The sequence below is a fragment of the Cibotium barometz genome, chromosome 6, assembly GCF_041138505.1.
Source record: "Cibotium barometz isolate CiBa-2024 chromosome 6, ASM4113850v1, whole genome shotgun sequence".
In the NCBI taxonomy this organism is placed as follows: Eukaryota; Viridiplantae; Streptophyta; class Polypodiopsida; order Cyatheales; family Cibotiaceae; genus Cibotium; species Cibotium barometz.
Window position 1 is genome coordinate 39,109,600 of NC_141051.1, and position 16,777 is coordinate 39,126,376.

The 16,777-nt window shown below is 42.9% G+C and overlaps 2 protein-coding genes across 11 annotated transcripts; both read left to right on the top strand.

Annotated features, from left to right (window-relative positions):
- The first annotated feature begins 225 nt into the window (after positions 1 to 225).
- Positions 226 to 13,045, top strand: LOC147637723 (SPX domain-containing membrane protein OsI_08463-like). Of its 10 annotated transcripts, XM_086799548.1 has the most exons (8): positions 255 to 360; positions 590 to 685; positions 2,595 to 2,746; positions 3,339 to 3,397; positions 3,576 to 3,690; positions 12,486 to 12,548; positions 12,647 to 12,773; positions 12,857 to 13,032. In XM_086799548.1, the coding sequence occupies exons 4-8, from the start codon at positions 3,345 to 3,347 to the stop codon at positions 12,913 to 12,915; spliced, it is 417 nt and encodes a 138-aa protein (XP_086655674.1). In that variant the 5' UTR covers positions 255 to 360; positions 590 to 685; positions 2,595 to 2,746; positions 3,339 to 3,344; the 3' UTR covers positions 12,916 to 13,032. The 10 variants fall into 10 exon arrangements, 9 of the variants coding, with proteins under 9 accessions (XP_086655680.1, XP_086655675.1, XP_086655677.1 ...); XM_086799551.1 differs by lacking the exon at positions 590 to 685 and having other exon boundaries at positions 246 to 360; positions 12,504 to 12,548; positions 12,857 to 13,034; XM_086799550.1 differs by lacking the exon at positions 2,595 to 2,746 and having other exon boundaries at positions 12,857 to 13,042.
- A 2,339-nt stretch (positions 13,046 to 15,384) lies between these two features.
- On the top strand, positions 15,385 to 16,454 carry LOC147637724 (cyanamide hydratase DDI2-like). Its single transcript, XM_086799547.1, has one exon. It carries the CDS (start codon positions 15,526 to 15,528, stop codon positions 16,255 to 16,257), a length of 732 nt encoding a protein of 243 aa, XP_086655673.1. The 5' UTR covers positions 15,385 to 15,525; the 3' UTR covers positions 16,258 to 16,454.
- Positions 16,455 to 16,777: the final 323 nt, after the last annotated feature.

A 16,777-nucleotide genomic window follows, 5' to 3' on the forward strand; every position in this document is an offset into this window, starting at 1 on the left:
TAGCTCAATTTGTCTGAGACTATCTCATAAAATTGGCGCAGCAGCGTCTCCCCGCACACAGCGTCTTCCTGCTTTTTCAAAGAAACTGGCTGCATTAATTAATCACAGTCGAGGATTAGTGGAATAAAGTATAATAATAATAATAATAACAATAATTAAACTCTCCCAAAAAAATTGCAGGAATTGACGAAATATTAGTCGGCACTAAAATAGCAATAATATTAATTAAGCTCTCCAAATAGAATTTCTTAGGAATAAAACTCTCCAAAAAAAAAAGTACAGGTTTGAGGAATTGAGAAAATATGTTGCAGGTTCGATGCACGGTTGTTGGACCAGTTGCTACACAGCAGCAAGCAAATTGTAAGTATTGTGGAGCTCGCAACCTCCAAACTGTGGGTGATTTTTTCTTCTTCTAATTTATTTCTCTGTGGGTTGGAAAGGTACCCATAGTTTGCAGGTTTTTTTTTTCTGTGTATAAGACTCTTAACCCTGTCATGGTGGAGCATGAGAGGAGTGGCCCAAGCCTCTAAACTAGATGTGGAAAACCTTGCAGGCTACATTTAATGAAAAGTCTTCTCTGAGCATGCAGGCTAAAAAGGCAAACTCGAGTAATCGACCCACATGTAGGAGTAGCACTAGCAGCGCTTCACAGGAATAGCTCGAACATATGATTGTTGAAAGCTAAGTTACATTTCTGTCCCTGAAGACAAATACCTGCATTTACTTAAAATAGGGCTTGAGTTTGCATTGCTCGGAGGCAGGGTTGCTTGCCTCATATGCGGGACACGGCTACATACGCAGGCCAAAAACTATGCACAGATTGCAGATATTCTAGAAAACTGTTTCTATGATTTATGTATGCATGCATGTATGATTGTACACCTTCACGAAATGTATGCATGCATGCATGCTTCTATGATTTATATATGCATGCATGTATGCTTCTACACGGATTCCTCCCCCTTCACAAAATGGCGTTATATAAGCAATGTAAGTAAACAAGGCAAGGCATTTGGGAGATGAGACAAGTTGAGTTGCATCCGGGCTCACCACGCTATTGGGCGGCTAAAAGAGCCCATCCTCAACATGGATGCATCTTCTCCCCTTCGATCTGACAGAACTCGCTTTTGGGTGGACTCTTAAAATTGCACCCAAGTCAAGGAAGGTCTTGAGGTTTTGTAACACAATCAGACCAACTTGGTGATCGAGCAAAGAATGTTGTTTCAGCAGGGTCATCACTAATTATAGCCAACATTTTATTTGCATTTGCGTAGATGCAGCCACCATTGGCAATTCAGTAAAAAGAAACCATGGGTGCATAATGGAAACATACATTGAAGTGGTTTGAAACTAGGAAATGAAAATGGTTACGAAACTGCAAGGTTTCATTATACAATTTATGCACACGCACACATGCGCACACAGAGCATAGGCTGGCAATGGTGGAGAGAGTTGACCAAAAAGCCAAGACTTCCTCCCAAAAAGTCTGCATGGAAATCGTGCCTGTGGGCCCCCTGACAATCTGATCAGGAGGGCTCGAGAGAGAAAGCAGTACCATAAAAGATGGGGCACCATCTCATATGGGTGAGAGCATCGCCTACACGAGGCTGAAGCAATGTGTCTATGTGCCAAAAGAATCCCTGTTGGAAAAACACCCATAATACATCTCCATAGAAACACCCATAATACATCTCCATAGAAACAATCGTTGGTTCAAGGGCAATTTGCTCATCCATATCCTTCACAATGCTGCTTTCCACCAAGGCAAGGATTTAGACATCCTCCAAAGATGATTCACATGCTCATGAATCCGGGGCGCGGGGCGTGGGGGGGCAAGGGCAGCGTAGTCAAAAGGAACTTCTATGCCCTAGAAACTGAGAATTGATGAAAAGGAAGAGGTGTATATCCACGAAGCCACCTGTAAGCTAGTCTGTAAGTCTGTCTTGTTCTTGAAGCACAGGCATTGGCTAGGAGTGCTGTCTGTGCAAATGTGGGACAATATAGAGTGCACAAATTTCACTAAACATCTACTGTAATAATGGCCCCCGACTTTTTATGCCACCATCACCAGGTTCTTCGAGGTGATATAGGAGGGCTCCACTATAGACGAGTATCCCTAGGGAGATTGTATTCCAAGGATCCCCCAAGGAGGACCAGACGACACAAACAGTTGGGGCCTGCACCATCATGGCCTTTAGGAGTCACCCTAGGCAACCCATCAGCTGTGGCGGGCCAGACACTCCAGGCACACTCCCGCCTGGCGGACCTACAGATGACAACTTCAGATTCAGGGGATTTTATGTCAACGGGGAGATGCCCCCCAATGGGCAGTGGATACCGGGAGCCTCTTTGAGGCCCTACATTTACCCATCCTGGACATTCTTGATGGATGATAATGATGTCTTACCTACTCTTCTCCTCACTGTACCCCCATGATGTATTTGTGATCTCTTATTGTACCCACATGAGCCCATGATATATCTGTATCTTTCACATGTTATCAAGATAGATAGCCATATTTTGTTTTATTTTATTTTCAGTTTTTGATGATTCAATATTCTCATGGATTTATGTACTACTTTTTTGCTTCACAGACCCATTGGATTTTTTGAAGACATTATTTGCATAGGTGGCATGGCATGTCTTCATACGTGAGAATGATAGTTTCCCTCAGAGTGGCTCTCTTTCTCAAGGCCGCCATGCAGGCAAATGCATCTCAGGCTGTTTTGCCAATGGAGTATATGACGTGAGTGCAGTTTGAAGTACAGCCTTGGATGAAGTAGCTTATATGCAATGTAGGCCTTGAAAATGCTGAGATTGAGGGAGTGATTTCTGTCCATGAATTCCGTAGTAAACTGCATACGTTTTTTCTAAATCTTGGAAAACATCATACATACTGATTGCTGTTCAACTATGAGATTTACTTCGATAATTGTTCCCAGTCCCTGCTTTATGCAGCACTGAGTGGAACATCACATACACACACTTGAAAGTTGTGAATTATGGTTTTACTCTCCATTCATTTATTTGATGGATGATGTGAGATGTTAGATGTGTCCATGAGCTAGATTGTGTATTTCTGGAGATTTTTTTATATATAAAGTGTATATATCTGTATGAATTTATGTATCAAGAAAAAGTGTAGTTAAAGTTATTTTCCATGATTAGAACTTTTTGAACCTGTGCGGTTTGCATACTGTACATTGAGTGCTGAAGTGTTGTTAACCACTATGTTGTCAATATTTTGTTTGTTTCAGGTTAATTTTGTTCCTGACCAGAGAGGGAAGGCATTGTGGAGCTGCTTTTAAACTTTTTTTTTTTTTTTTTTTTGGTTGCAGCTGAAAATGGTAGGATTTGGCAAGAAGTTGCGGGAACTGCAAAGTCCAGAGTGGGAACAGTAAGTCTAGCTGCTATTTTGTTCAATGTTTGCTTTTTGGATATTATTTGTTGAATGTCAATTTATTTGATCAAAAAGTGAATAGACTATTTATATTAATTAGCATTTTAGAAAGTTGTGGTGTATGCATGGCCAAGCTTACTAGAGAATGTCTTACAGGATTTTGGTACTTCTCTAGGTATTACATTAGCTACAAAATGATGAAGAAAAAGCTGAAGAGATATCTTCAAGGTCAGGGAGGAAGTGGAGAAGAACAAGTACGCAGAGAGTTTACAAGGCTGCTGGACTGGCAGGTGAGCTAAGATGTGTAGTTCATTTGAAATTTTAATACCTACTCGGTGATAGAACTAAGCATACCATTCCTCTTCAGTTGTTTCTTCTCAGCTTATAATCCTTAGACATGATTTTCTTACATTAAATAAAGTGTACATGTCTTCAAACTTAATAACATCACAAAACCCACTTAATTTTGGTGACTTTGTGCACTTGTGTGTTTTAATAGGCAAGAAAATCTTATCACTTTAAGAATGACACAACTGAGTGATGAACGAAAGTTAAAGAAATGCAAGTTTTCAACTATAACTAACTAACTACATATATATATATATATATATATATATATATATATATATATATATGTATATATGTATATATGTATGTATATATGTATATATGTATGTATATATACATATGTATATATGTATATATGTATGTATATATGTATATATATATGTATATATGTATATATATATGTATATGTATATATATATATATTTGTAACAGATCGAAAAAATTGTGTTATTTTTACTAGAGCAACAAGGATTTCTTGTGGCACGCTTGGAAGCACTTGGTGAAGAGCGAGAACTGGTCAAAGAAAGTGGAGATCAATCTCATATTGCTGACTGTGTCCAAGCATATCTAGCTGTGGGAATGCAACTTCTCAGGCTGCTGAGATAAATGCAACTGGTTTAAGAAAGATTTTGAAAAAATTTGACAAGAGACTGGCATATAGGCTTACTAACTATTATGTTGCAAGCCAAAATCTTTTGAGAAGTTTTTATTACCTTTCCAACAATAGGCCTAACATCTTTTATGATGTTTCCATCTTGAGCCAATATTTTAGTGCTCCCTTCATTGGTTAGCAGCACTCCGTGTGCTCCGGAATCTTTGTGGCACCTTCTCGTAGGACTTATCGTTTTTCTAGGCATCTCCTTGGTTGGCTTCTCCGACTCTGATTCTGTGAAAGTTACTGTAGACTAACAGAGGCTCAGAGTGCGCATAAAGACTTGCTTGACTATGAACCGATGAGGGCGATTTATACAAGGAGTTTGTTACAAACGGTTTGAACCGTTGAGCTAATTGTTGTGCTTATGTAAAATAAACCTAAGTTGCCTAATAAACTACTTTAACATAAAGTAAATTTTATCTAAGGTTGACTAAGGTCAAACCTTAACACACCCCCTTAAAATTGACTTTACTGTAAGCCAGTGTGTTTGTTACTTTCTTCACGCTTGATCTTTGAAACTGATTTAGTTAAGTGATCAACCCACACTTCACTTGTGGGCACATACTCCAAATGCATCTGACCATTAGATATGAGATCCTTGATGAAGTGATATCTCACATCTACATACTTTGTTTTCTCTGAATGTTTGGGGTTGTTAGCCAAAAAAATTGCTGACTGATTATTAGAGTGAAGTGTGAATGGGATGGTTTTGATGACACATAGCTCTTGAAGAAGTCGCTGTATCAAGATTCCTTCACGCAAGGTGCTGGAAGCATCTACATACTCGGCCTCAGTTGATGACAAGGCAATTGAATTTTATTTCTTACTTTGCCATGAGACTGCACCATTGGATAGGGTAAAGACATATCCTGTGGTGGATCAGCGAGTGGACAAATCTCCCCCCAGTCAGCATCAGACCAACCAATAAGAGTGGGTTGAATATGATTTGAATGGCACTAGGTTAAGGAGAGGGATTTGGTAGCTTGGAGATAACACAAAAGGCTCTTTAAGGCTTGCCAATGCAGGGGCCATGACTTTGCATAAACCGGGAGAGAAAACCCACTACAAAGCAGGTATCAAGTGACCAGGTACCGGATGCTGCCAAGGACATGCATGTATGGCACCGTGCTCATGAAGCGAGCCTCATCTGTAGATTTGGGCACCATATCAGCTGTAAGCTTTACACTTGAAGCCATAGGCACATGAAGGCCATGTTGTAGCACCACAAAACCTCCTCAACGAAGCTGGATTGGGATAAGAAAATGGTGCCTTTGGAAGCATATCTTTTGACCTGTATGCCGAGACAGTAGGAGATAGGTCCACCATCCGTGATGGGGAAAACCATGGAGATTTCAGCCTTGGCCACATTAAGAGCATGCTCCCTATTACTGAGTAAGAGAATATCATCCACATAAATGTCTAGAATAAGAATGGTGACTTGAGTGAGTCTGGCGTGTATAAATGTTTGGCTCCGTCTGTAGGATTGCGTAGCCTTTGTCAATCATGAACTGATGAAACCTCATGTACCACTGTCGGGAAGATTGCTTGAGGCCATACATTGGTTTGTGCAGGCGGAAAACTTGATGAGGATCCACAGAAGATTGATAAAGTGGTGGTTGCACCATGTAGATCTCCTCAACGAGGTCACCATGAAGGAAGGAAGTCTTTACATCAAGTTGGTGCAGATGATAATCAAAGTGGGTAGAAAGAGCCAGCAGGAGACTGAAGGAGGTCATTCCAGGACTGGAGAGATCGTCTCCTCATAGTCGAAGACGGGGGTTTGTGAAAAACCTCAAGCCACCAACCTTGCTTTGTAGTGAGTGACGATCCATCGGGATTGAGCTTGCACCTCAAGATCCATTTGCAGGTAATCGGCTTGCGACCATGAGGAATATCAACAAGGCTCCATGTGCTGTTCTGCAGCAGGGAACTGTGCTCGACATCCATTGCATGATGCCACTGTTTGGCTGCAGGTCCTGAAAGGGCCTTCTCAATCGTCAGAGAGTCAGCTGAGCGTAGACATCTTGTAAGGAACAGTACCGCTGTGGGAGTATTTCATCAGACGAAGATGATAGCTCGGGATCTAAATTGGCAAGGGGCAGGGAGGAGCTTGCATGGTCTGTTGTGGGGGAGAAGAGGCGGCTCCTTGTGTCAGTGGAGAAGATATAGGGATAGTATTGGCGACCAAGACAGTTGGAGAACTTTGACATGGCGTGGACTGTGGGCGGCGCCAAGAAAAGAAATTGGATCTTCGGTTAAGAGAGGCAAGCTACCGAAAACTAAGGGTGTGCCACCATCCACGTGTAAGAGGGGGTGAGCATGACCAGACACGTGTTGCTATCCTAGTGGCGGCTCATGAAGAGGAGGAGAAGTCGAAGGTGAAGCTTGGAAGCGACGTGTCGGGACCTTCCCTTGAATGGGTGGATCCACCATGCTAAGTGGGACTGTAAGAGATTGGTGATGTAATTGGTAAGGAGAGTTGCTAGGAGCTCATCCAGGTGAGGTAGCAAAGGCCAGACGGCATTGGGTGGTGCTCAGTTGTCGTGAGGCTGGGATGAGAGGAGTGGTTGGCATTGGTGAGGAAAGTGGAAGAGGTGCAACGTGACCATGATGAAGTGGTTGGCGTTTAGGGCACTGCTTTTTGGTCCCACCATAATGTGCTTTACACAAAAGCGTATGCAAGCTATGCCGCTATGCAAGCCCCTTGCAAGCCCTAAGCCTTATGCAAGCTATGCTAAAGTTTATCCATAAAGCATGCATGAGATCTTATGCATAAACCCTATGCATGAGGCTTATGCATAAAGCATACATGAGTATTATGCATAAAGCATGTATAAAGCTTATGCATAAAGCTTATATGCAAACCTACAAAACAAATCCCCAGCACCCAAGGGTGCAATAATAATAGAGGAAAGATAGAAAAACACTTATCTCTTTTTCGTGATGTTGAAAGAGAGGATTAGAGAACCTACAAAATCAACAAAAGGGTGAGGAAAGGATTAGTAATGCATACATACAAAAGCTTATGCAAGCTATGTCGCTATGCAAGCCTTATGCAAACTACGTCGCTATGGAAGCTATGCTAAAGCTTATGCATAAAGCATGCATGAGGCCTTATGCATAAAGCTTTAAGCATAATGATTTATGTATGAGGCCTTATGCATAAAGCATTATGCATAAGGCTTTAAGCATGAGGCCTTAAGCATAAAACTATGCATGAGGCCTTATACATAAAGCTTATGCATAAAGCATGCATGAGGCCTTATGTACGAGGCTTTATGCATAAAGCTATGCATGAGGCTTATACATAAAGCTTATGCATAAAGCATGCATGAGGCTTTATGCATAAAGCTATGCATGAGGCTTATGCATAAAGTATGCATGAGCATTATGCATAGAGCTTATGCATAAAGAATTATGCATAAAGCTTATGCACAAACCTACAAAACGAATCCCCAACACCCAAGGGTGCAATGATAATAGAGGAAAGATAGAAAAGCACTTATCTCTTTTTTGTGTGATGTTGAAAGAGAGGTTTAGAGGACCTAGAAAACCAACAAAAGGGTGAGGAAAGGATTAGTAATGCATACATACAAAAGCTTATGCAAGCTATGCTGCTATGCAAGCCTTATGTAAACTATGCCGCTATGTAAGCCTTATGCAAGCTATGCTAAAGCTTATGCATAAAGCATGCATGAGGCCTTATGCATAAAGATTTAAGTATACAGCTATGCATGAGGCCTTATGCATAAAGCATTACTCATAAGGCTTATGCATAAAGCATGCATGAGGCCTTATGCATAAAGCTATGCATGAGGCTTATGCATAAAGCACTATGCAAGCCATGCAAGCCTAAAATAACCGTACTTCGGCACTATGCATTAAGCATGCATGCATAGATTAAGCTCTATGCATGCATAAAGCCGTATGCATAGAGCTTAATGCATAGATTAAGCTCTATGATTAGAGCTCTATTCATAGATTAAGCTCTATGCATAGACGACCTACAAAACAAAACCTCTCTTTTTGGTAGATAAAAATAGAGGAAAGAGAGGATAAAAAGATAAGAAAGAGAGGAAAGCACTTATCTCTTTTTGGTGATGTTGAAAGAGAAGATTAGAAGATCTACAAAACAAACAAAAGGGTGAGGAAAGGATTAGTAATGCATACATACAAAAGCCCTAAGAACCTAATGCATACATACAAAATCTAAAAGATTAAGCTTTATGCATGTATAGAGCTCTATGCATAGAGCTTAATGCATGCATAGAGTTCTATGCATAGAGCTTAATCTATGCATAGATCTCTACGTATTATGAATGCATGCATAGAGCTTAATCTATATATTAAGCTCTACGAATAGAGCTTAATGCATAGATTAAGCTCTATGATTAGAGCTCTACTCATAGATTAAGCTCTATGCATAGCGAACCTACAAAACAAACCTCCTCTTTTTGGTAGATAAAAATAGAGGAAAGAGAGGATAAAAAGATAGGAAAGCACTTACCTTTTTTGGTGATGTTGAAAGAGAAGATTAAAAGACCTACAAAACCAACAAAAGGGTGAGGAAAGGATTAGTAATGCATACATACAAAAGCCTTAAGAATCTAATGCATACATACAAAATTGAAAAGAGAGGAAAGAGAGAAAAGCATTTACCTCTTTTTGGTGAAGTTAAAAGAGAGTTTTATAAGAGCTACAAAACAAAACAAAAAGTTGAGAAAAGAATTAGTAATACAAAATCCTAAAAGTGTGAATAGCATGGATACAGAAAGAGGTTTGAGCCTTATGCATAAAATCCTAGAAGTGTGAATAGCATGGATACAGAAGGAGGTTTAAGCCTTATGCATAAGGAGGTTTAAGTATAAGCCTCTATGCATAAGAGGCCTCTTATGCATAAACCTCTTAGGTTTATGCATAAGAAAGAAAGAAAGAGAGAGAGAGAGAGAGAGAGAGAGAGAGAGAATAGAATACCATTCAAAAATTTTAAACATAAGAAGCTTATGCATGAGAGAGAGAGAAAGAGAGAGTGAAGAGAATACCAATCAAAAACCCTAATTCTAAACATACCATTCAAAAACCATGAATATATTGGAAAGAGCTCCTCTTGCAGCGATTACAGGCTCGGGCGCCCCCAGCAGGGGGTACTTAAGCACCAGAGATTCGCTGGATCTTCATAGAGATGAGGAGGACAGGCCTCAGTAGAGGATGGGAGGACAGATTTGCTTTGAGTATCCTGAGAGCTTGGGAGCTGCTGAGACCGAGGCTCTCTCAGCGGCCTCCTTCCTGTGTTGAGGAGCGGGCCAGGCAGCCGCTCATCTGGAGCCCAGCGGTTCGCACGGAGCAGGGTCATATGCTGGGTTCTCGGCCTCGTCTAGCCTGGGGACCTTTAGCGGCAGGCCCAGCTCGTAGTTTTGGAGACTGGCAGGCTTTCTGCAGTCTACCAGAGGAGATCCAGGTGGAGAGGCTGAGTCACTTCAGAGGGGGGTTGATTATGAGGGATGATATACAGGAGGCACTCACAGAGGAGTGGTTCACGCCTCCCGAGCCAGTGGCCCCACGGTGGATGGGAGCCTTTACACAGTTGGAGATCCTGATTGCTGTCAGAGCTATCACTGAGGATGGCAGATGCCTCTACTATGAGATTCAGGATGAGGGTAGACTCCAGAGAGTGGAGGTGGAGTCGCCTTTGGTTGTAGAGTGCACCTTTCAGAGGATTCGGGTAGTGGCCGCCGCTTCCCGGAAGTGGCATATTGACCCCGACCCTGCTGATGTGCTCCCGGATTGGCGCATATGGGCATATGCAGCGCGCCCCTTGGCCCGGCTACAGTGGGAACCCGGGGAGTACGAGTGGCATGATCCTTATGCATCCCTTGAGGCCACAGAGATCACCTTTTTCCAGTATACTGTTCGGTTGGGACGGCATATTTTGACGGCGAGGAGGACGGTTTCTCCAGCAGCAGCGGGGCATTGGCGACTACAGGGACTCTCACAGGAGTTCCTGGAGGATTTCTGGGCTCGGCTCTGGGCTAGTCGGCAGGCCTGCAGGATCTCGGCTTTTCAGTGGCGCTGGTCGCCCACAGGGGCTCAGCAGTTGGCACTTGGCTTGTTTACAGCGGTCTTCCGGCGGCCTGCGTCCGATGCGGTCACCCTATGGAGACACAGAGACACTGTCTTTGGGACTGCCCTCAGGCACAGCAGATTTGGCTGCGGATGCTGCGTATTCTGGCCCCCCTCTCTCCAGAGGGTATGTTTACGTGGGGTGCTGCTGCTTGGTCGACTTCGTCAGGGCCTGCTATGGGCTATGAGATGGAGCAGGGCAGTCAGGACATCAGATTTATTAGGGGCCAGCCTCGCCTGGTTCCGGCACCGGATTTCTCGTCCGCCAGCTGGACACAGAAGAGGGATTTACGATGGGAGCTCCTCAGCAGCCTCACCATCTGGTTCACCTGGAGGGCCCGGTGCTTTACGGCCTTTGAGGGGAGATTGGAGCCACCAGCAAAGACTGTACGGGGGATTTGGCAGGAGTTGATCCACACCCTGCGAGGACAGTACGACCGCATCCGGGGAGACTCGGATGAGGCGATCTTATGGCGCCAGGCCTTTCACACCACTTGGCGCTGTGGCCCTTTCTACACCTTACACACGGGATCCCCCCGTTGGCACTACAGGCCACCGTTTGGCTCTTCCCCCCCCCTATTGTATGATTTAGCCACTCAGTTCTTTGCACTGATGCTTGTATTTTGCAGCACCTAGGGAGAGTCTCCCGGGTTGCCATGGTGTATTCGCTGCTCTATCTCTCTTAGGAGGAGGAGAGATCTTTTGTAGCCCTACGGGTGTTTTTATATAACTAATGAAAGGATCTTTTCTCGAAAAAAAAAAAACCATGAATATATGAAGAGGTGGAAGAGACAAGTGGGATAGAGATTACCTTGTGAGGAATCGTCCTTGGGAGGAGACTTGGGAGGAGACTTAAGAGGAGACTTTGTGAGGAGAGGTGCAGCCATCATGAGGAAGAGATATAGCAGAGGGAGCAAAGGGGAAGCGAAAATAGTTGCGGCGTCGATGCGAGATTATTCAAATTTTTTTTAAACAGAGCGCGTCTATACTCGCATCTATATCAGTATAGATGCGCTTATAGACGCGCATATAAGCGTGTCTATGTCAATATATCCGCGCATATAGCCGCGTAAACCTCGCCAGATCGTAAATTCGTCCATGGTCCCTCTCACTTCCATCTCTGTGTAGTTTGCGCGGCTATGTTCTCATTCTCTTATAGTAAGGATCCATAAATAACCTAAGTTCACTAGAACATCTTAAAGAAAACAATAACGAAGACTTATTTTTTATGGGTTTATAAGTGGCATGTGCCATCTAGTATGCTTGTGATTTGGAGCTTCTTTGAGATGGATCATGGGAAGGGTGAGCATGATGGTGCGGATGCGTGTGTGAAACTTGCTTTTTTGAGACATCATTAATTGCAACGAGATGCTGAGCAGTTTAGAGATGCATGCCATGTGGTTGAGTGGTGTTCCCTCAACATTTGTGTGGGAGTGCAGCATCATCATATCCCTCGTGTGATGCTTGGATTGTCAAGAGATTTTTTTGATGTGTGGATGGTGGCCTTTTGACCGTAGAGACTCACATGATTGTGACATAGTACTAGGCACCTTGGGCTTGCATTATTCCATCAGGAGCATGTGCATGGCGGTCCCTATGATTCACACATGATGGTTTGCATGCTTTTGTGGAGCATGTACGGATGGTGATTGGTTAGATTGTGCCTTCAGAGGGTGGGCAGACGCATGGATACAGACAGCGCTCTCTCCCGAGTATTTTTCACATCAAGTGTTGTTTGATGAGCACATTGGTCTTGTGTTCATGGCCAACTATGATGAGCTAACAAATTTGCTATAGAAGGGTGATGTATTTACCGTTATTGCCGTCGATGTGAGGGATCTATGTATAAAGAGGCCTATATGCATACATATATTATGTATAAGAGGCTTATATGCATGTATATGTATGATCTATGTAGACTATGCATAGGAGTTTTTAGTATTTATGTTTATGCATGGATAGATGGCAAAAAACTTGCAGTGCGATGTTACACATGACGGAGGAGTAGATATCCCAATAGTCTTTGTAAGTATATTGTCTCAAACTGTATCTTATCTTTTTAAAAAAAGTTACCTCATAACAACATAATTCTCATTTGTTTGTATATCTATGGCTTGAAGCAGTGGACCACCTCCCTTATATGTAGGACGAATATGATTTTGCAGTACAACGGTGTTTGGAAGCTCTCTTTGAAAGGGTGCAAGATGAAAGATAGATTGTTATTTCTAGAGGCCATGCTTGGCAAGCATGGTAAGTAAGAACATTTCTAAAACTATAACCTCTATGTTTTTTCAAAACTAAGTTTCACTTGTGCTAGTTTTGTTGTGTTTTAGGATCATGTTACTACAAACCATGTTATTGTAAACTATGCCCATGTACAACTGAGAAGTAATGGAAATGTAAGAGAAGAGGATGGACCTGTAAGAGGCGATAATAATCAAAATGTTTTCCCCTAACTCCATAGATTTTGATTATCCATTATTTTATATATGGTCTTTTTGGACTTAATCAACTTATGCAATTTTTTGGGGACGAAGAATATAGAATATAATGACATTTGCGAAGTATTGTAATGCTCATGTAGTGTATGATTTTTTTTTTGGGTTTTTTTAATGTTTTATGTAAAAACAACGGGGACAGAAGGGGAGAGATGTGTCTCCACGAGACATCTCTCCACTTCTATCCACATATTTTTTGTTGCAGATTGCAGTGCGGCTATAAGCATGGCTACTACACGGTTGTAGCTGTGCCCCCCTAGCCGCATGCATAGCCGCGCTAGGAACATTTGAAATCTCAAATTTCCGTTGTTGGTGTGCGATTGTGGATGCGGCTATGCTCTGGTTCTCTTGTTGTGTTTGCAATGAGAAAACCAAGTCAAGGTTTGAAAATGTGTAGATAACGAAGAGCAAACCAACTCAGGTTTGGGGTTTTTTTTTTATACGTGAGAGAGATGGCTTCTTTGCGATGAAAAAAACGAGTCTAGGTTTGAAAATGTCAAAAGCAAGCCAAGGGATGGACACCTCGGGTTTTTTCGCAATGAGAAAACCGAGTCAAGGTTTAAAAACACGTAGATAATGAAGAGCAAGCCAAGTGGGTTTTTTTTTTTTTTGGGATAGGTGAGAAGGATGGACATGTGACACTAGAAAGGTTTTTGAACATGTGAGAGGGATGCACACGGCACGACTCTTATGAAGGTATCGAAAACCAAGTCAAGGTTTGAAAATGTGTAGATAGTGAAGAGCAAGCCAAGGTTTTTTGCGATGAGAAAACCGAGACAAGGTTTGAAAAACCTGTGGATAAGCATTGGGTTTTTCTTTTTGTTTCGATAGGTGAGAGGGATGAACACCTTGTCTATGAAGATGGTTCCTTTTGCAATGAGAAAATCGAGTGAAGGGAAAGTGGATAAAGTGGGGATAGACACGGCACTAGATAATGAAGAGCAATCCAAGTGGATAGGTGAGCGGGATAGACACGGCTCTAGAAAGGTTTTTGAACATGTGTGAGAGCAGTGAGAGGGATGCACACGGCACGTCTATTGAGGTATAAAAAGAGGAGACGAGAGTTGTAGCCTATAGGTTGGAGAACTTGAACACTCCTTTTTACTATACAGATATCTCTATTATTAATTCAATTGCGGGGCAATGGCTCACAGCATTGGGTTTTTCTTTTTGTTTGGATAGGTGAAAGGGATGGACACCTCTTCTATGAAGCTAGCTCCTTTGTAATGAGAAAACCGAGTGAAGGGAAAGTGGATAGGTAAGAGGGATAAACAAGACACTAGATAATGAAGAGAAATCCCAGTGGATAGGTGAGCAGGATAGACATGGCACTAGATAACGAAGAGCAATCCCAGTGGATAGGTGAGCGGGATAATGAAGAGCAATCCCAGTGGTCCCACCTTAATGTGCTTTACTCGTAAGTCCTATTCATGGCATGCCAAGAAAATGTCGTTGTTAGCCAGCTTTAAATCAAGAAGAATACTATTTGAATACATTATAGCTTTATTTAGGTGGTATTTCATTACAATGTGGTGTGATGATTATAACGTGCTTTCAAATCATTTATGCATAGCAAACCTATGGAAAACAAGGTTTCTCACTATCATCACCACCTCTTTTTTGTCTCACCTAGGCACACAACTTTACAAAGACTAGGATTTTTATTTTGTCAATCTCGAAGTTACTTTAAATATTTATCCTTTCCTTTGCCAACATGGGCTCTGGGAATTTTTAAGTCCATTCCTCTTTTCTTGTCTGACATTGCTACAATATTGATGACCAACCCAATCTCCCCTTGTTTATGCAAATGAAATGACTTTACTAGTCGATTTTAATGTCTCCTTAATATATTATTTTTCAAGAGAAAAGAGGGAGATGGACTCACCTTTCCCTTTGAGCCTTACAAATAGAGTAGTTAAACTTTACCCTACTTTTCATACATTGAAAGATGTGAGTATTCTTTAAGAAACGCTTTAAGAAATCTAAAGCCTATGCAATAATTTTGTATTACTTTCAAGAACCCTAAGCAAACAATTGCTATGAATTTTTTACGAACAGCAAGCCAACTTCGCTTTGGGGTTTTTTTTATACGTTGGCTTCTTTGCAAAGAAAAAACCGAGTCAAGCTTTGAAAATGTCAAAAGCAAGCCAAGGGATGGACACCTCGGAATGCGAAAACCGCGTCAAGGTTTTAAAACATGTAGATAATGAAAAGCAAGCCAAGTGGTTTTTTTTTTTTGGTTTGTTTGGGATAAAGTGAATAGGTAAGAGGGATAGACACGGCACTAGAAAGGTCTTTGAACATGTGAGAGGAGTGAGAGGGATGCACACGGCACGTCTATTAAGGTATAAAAAGAGGAGATCAGAGTTGTAGCCTAGCTTGCAGAACTTGAACACTCCTTTTTGATTTGAACACTCCTTTTTACTATACAGATATCTTTATAGATCAGAGTTGTAGCCTAGCTTGCAGAACTTGATCACTCGTTTTTAGTCAATTGTGGGGCAATGGCTAACAACAGTATTGTGAGGGAGTTCGACTACTTCAAGATAGAAAACGAGGTGAATGCAGCGTTGCAAGCCGCTGCCGATGGCAAGTTTCTCCCAAAGCGAGTCTCTTTAGCATCTTTGCCTCTGCCTAGCAATCCGTTAACGGAGAAGGCCACCAAGTGGGCTCACGACGAGGAAGACCCTTCCATCTTTGCACACTGCCTGCGCACTTACTACTTCGGGACGGCCATCGCCAAGGAGGTCTTTACCGATATAGGGTGGGATTCCGAGACGTTCTACCTGGCCGCCATCTTGCACGACATCAAGTGCACGCACAAGGCCTTCCACGAGGCCGCCATGTCCTTCGAATTCCATGGGGGGATGGCCGCCCGGGCTTTCCTGCTGGAGACTGGGGCGGCTTCACACGTCGCCGACACTGTGATGGAGGCTATCTGTCGCCACAAGGATTCGAGCTATACCAGCTCTGGGTTCTCGCCGGAGGGCCAGATGCTGCGATTCGGCGCCCAGCTCGACGTGCTCGGCAATTATTCTGGGCTCATCCACGCCGACACCATCTCCGATGTCGTGCATAAGTACCCTCGACAAAACTTTAATAACGTGTTTGCTGACACTCTTCTGGAAGAGGTTCACGTGAAGCGCTTCTGTACCGGTGCTCATCTCCTTAAGCCCGGCCAAATCGACACCATTCGCAAGAACCCCGTCATGAAGGCCTACGACGGCTGGGAATGAAGTCGGATCAGCTAAAGCTCCATCAGCAGCGCAGCAGCTAGTGAATGATTGGAAGTGCGCCAGATGGCGAGCTTAATTGGAATGGCTTCTGATCAAGGATACTATTGATTGATATAATTGATCATCATCTGCTGCTGTTGGCGAGTGCACAACAGTTGTAAAAATTTGCATGAATAAATGGAACGTTTCTCTCATAATTTGGCTGCCTGGAGTGAGGGGGAGATGTTTGAAATGTAGTTCTGGCTTGTTAATCCTCCCAGCCCCCACCTCCACAAACAAGCTCATGTTCGATCAAAGCAGGCCGCGATTAGGAAGGTCTCGTTTGCGATGTACCAGATGATTAGGAGGCGGAGTTAGGGAAGGCGCAGCGTATAAGGTTGGGGGCTGAGAGCATACTAAGGCGGGGAAGGGCCTGCAGGCCTCAAGGGCGGGGGAGACATTGCAGGTTCCTGGGGGGGACGCCGCGATGGCAAGTTGGCCGAGTGCGGAGCAGACACAAAGGACTGTCGCTGCAGCCATG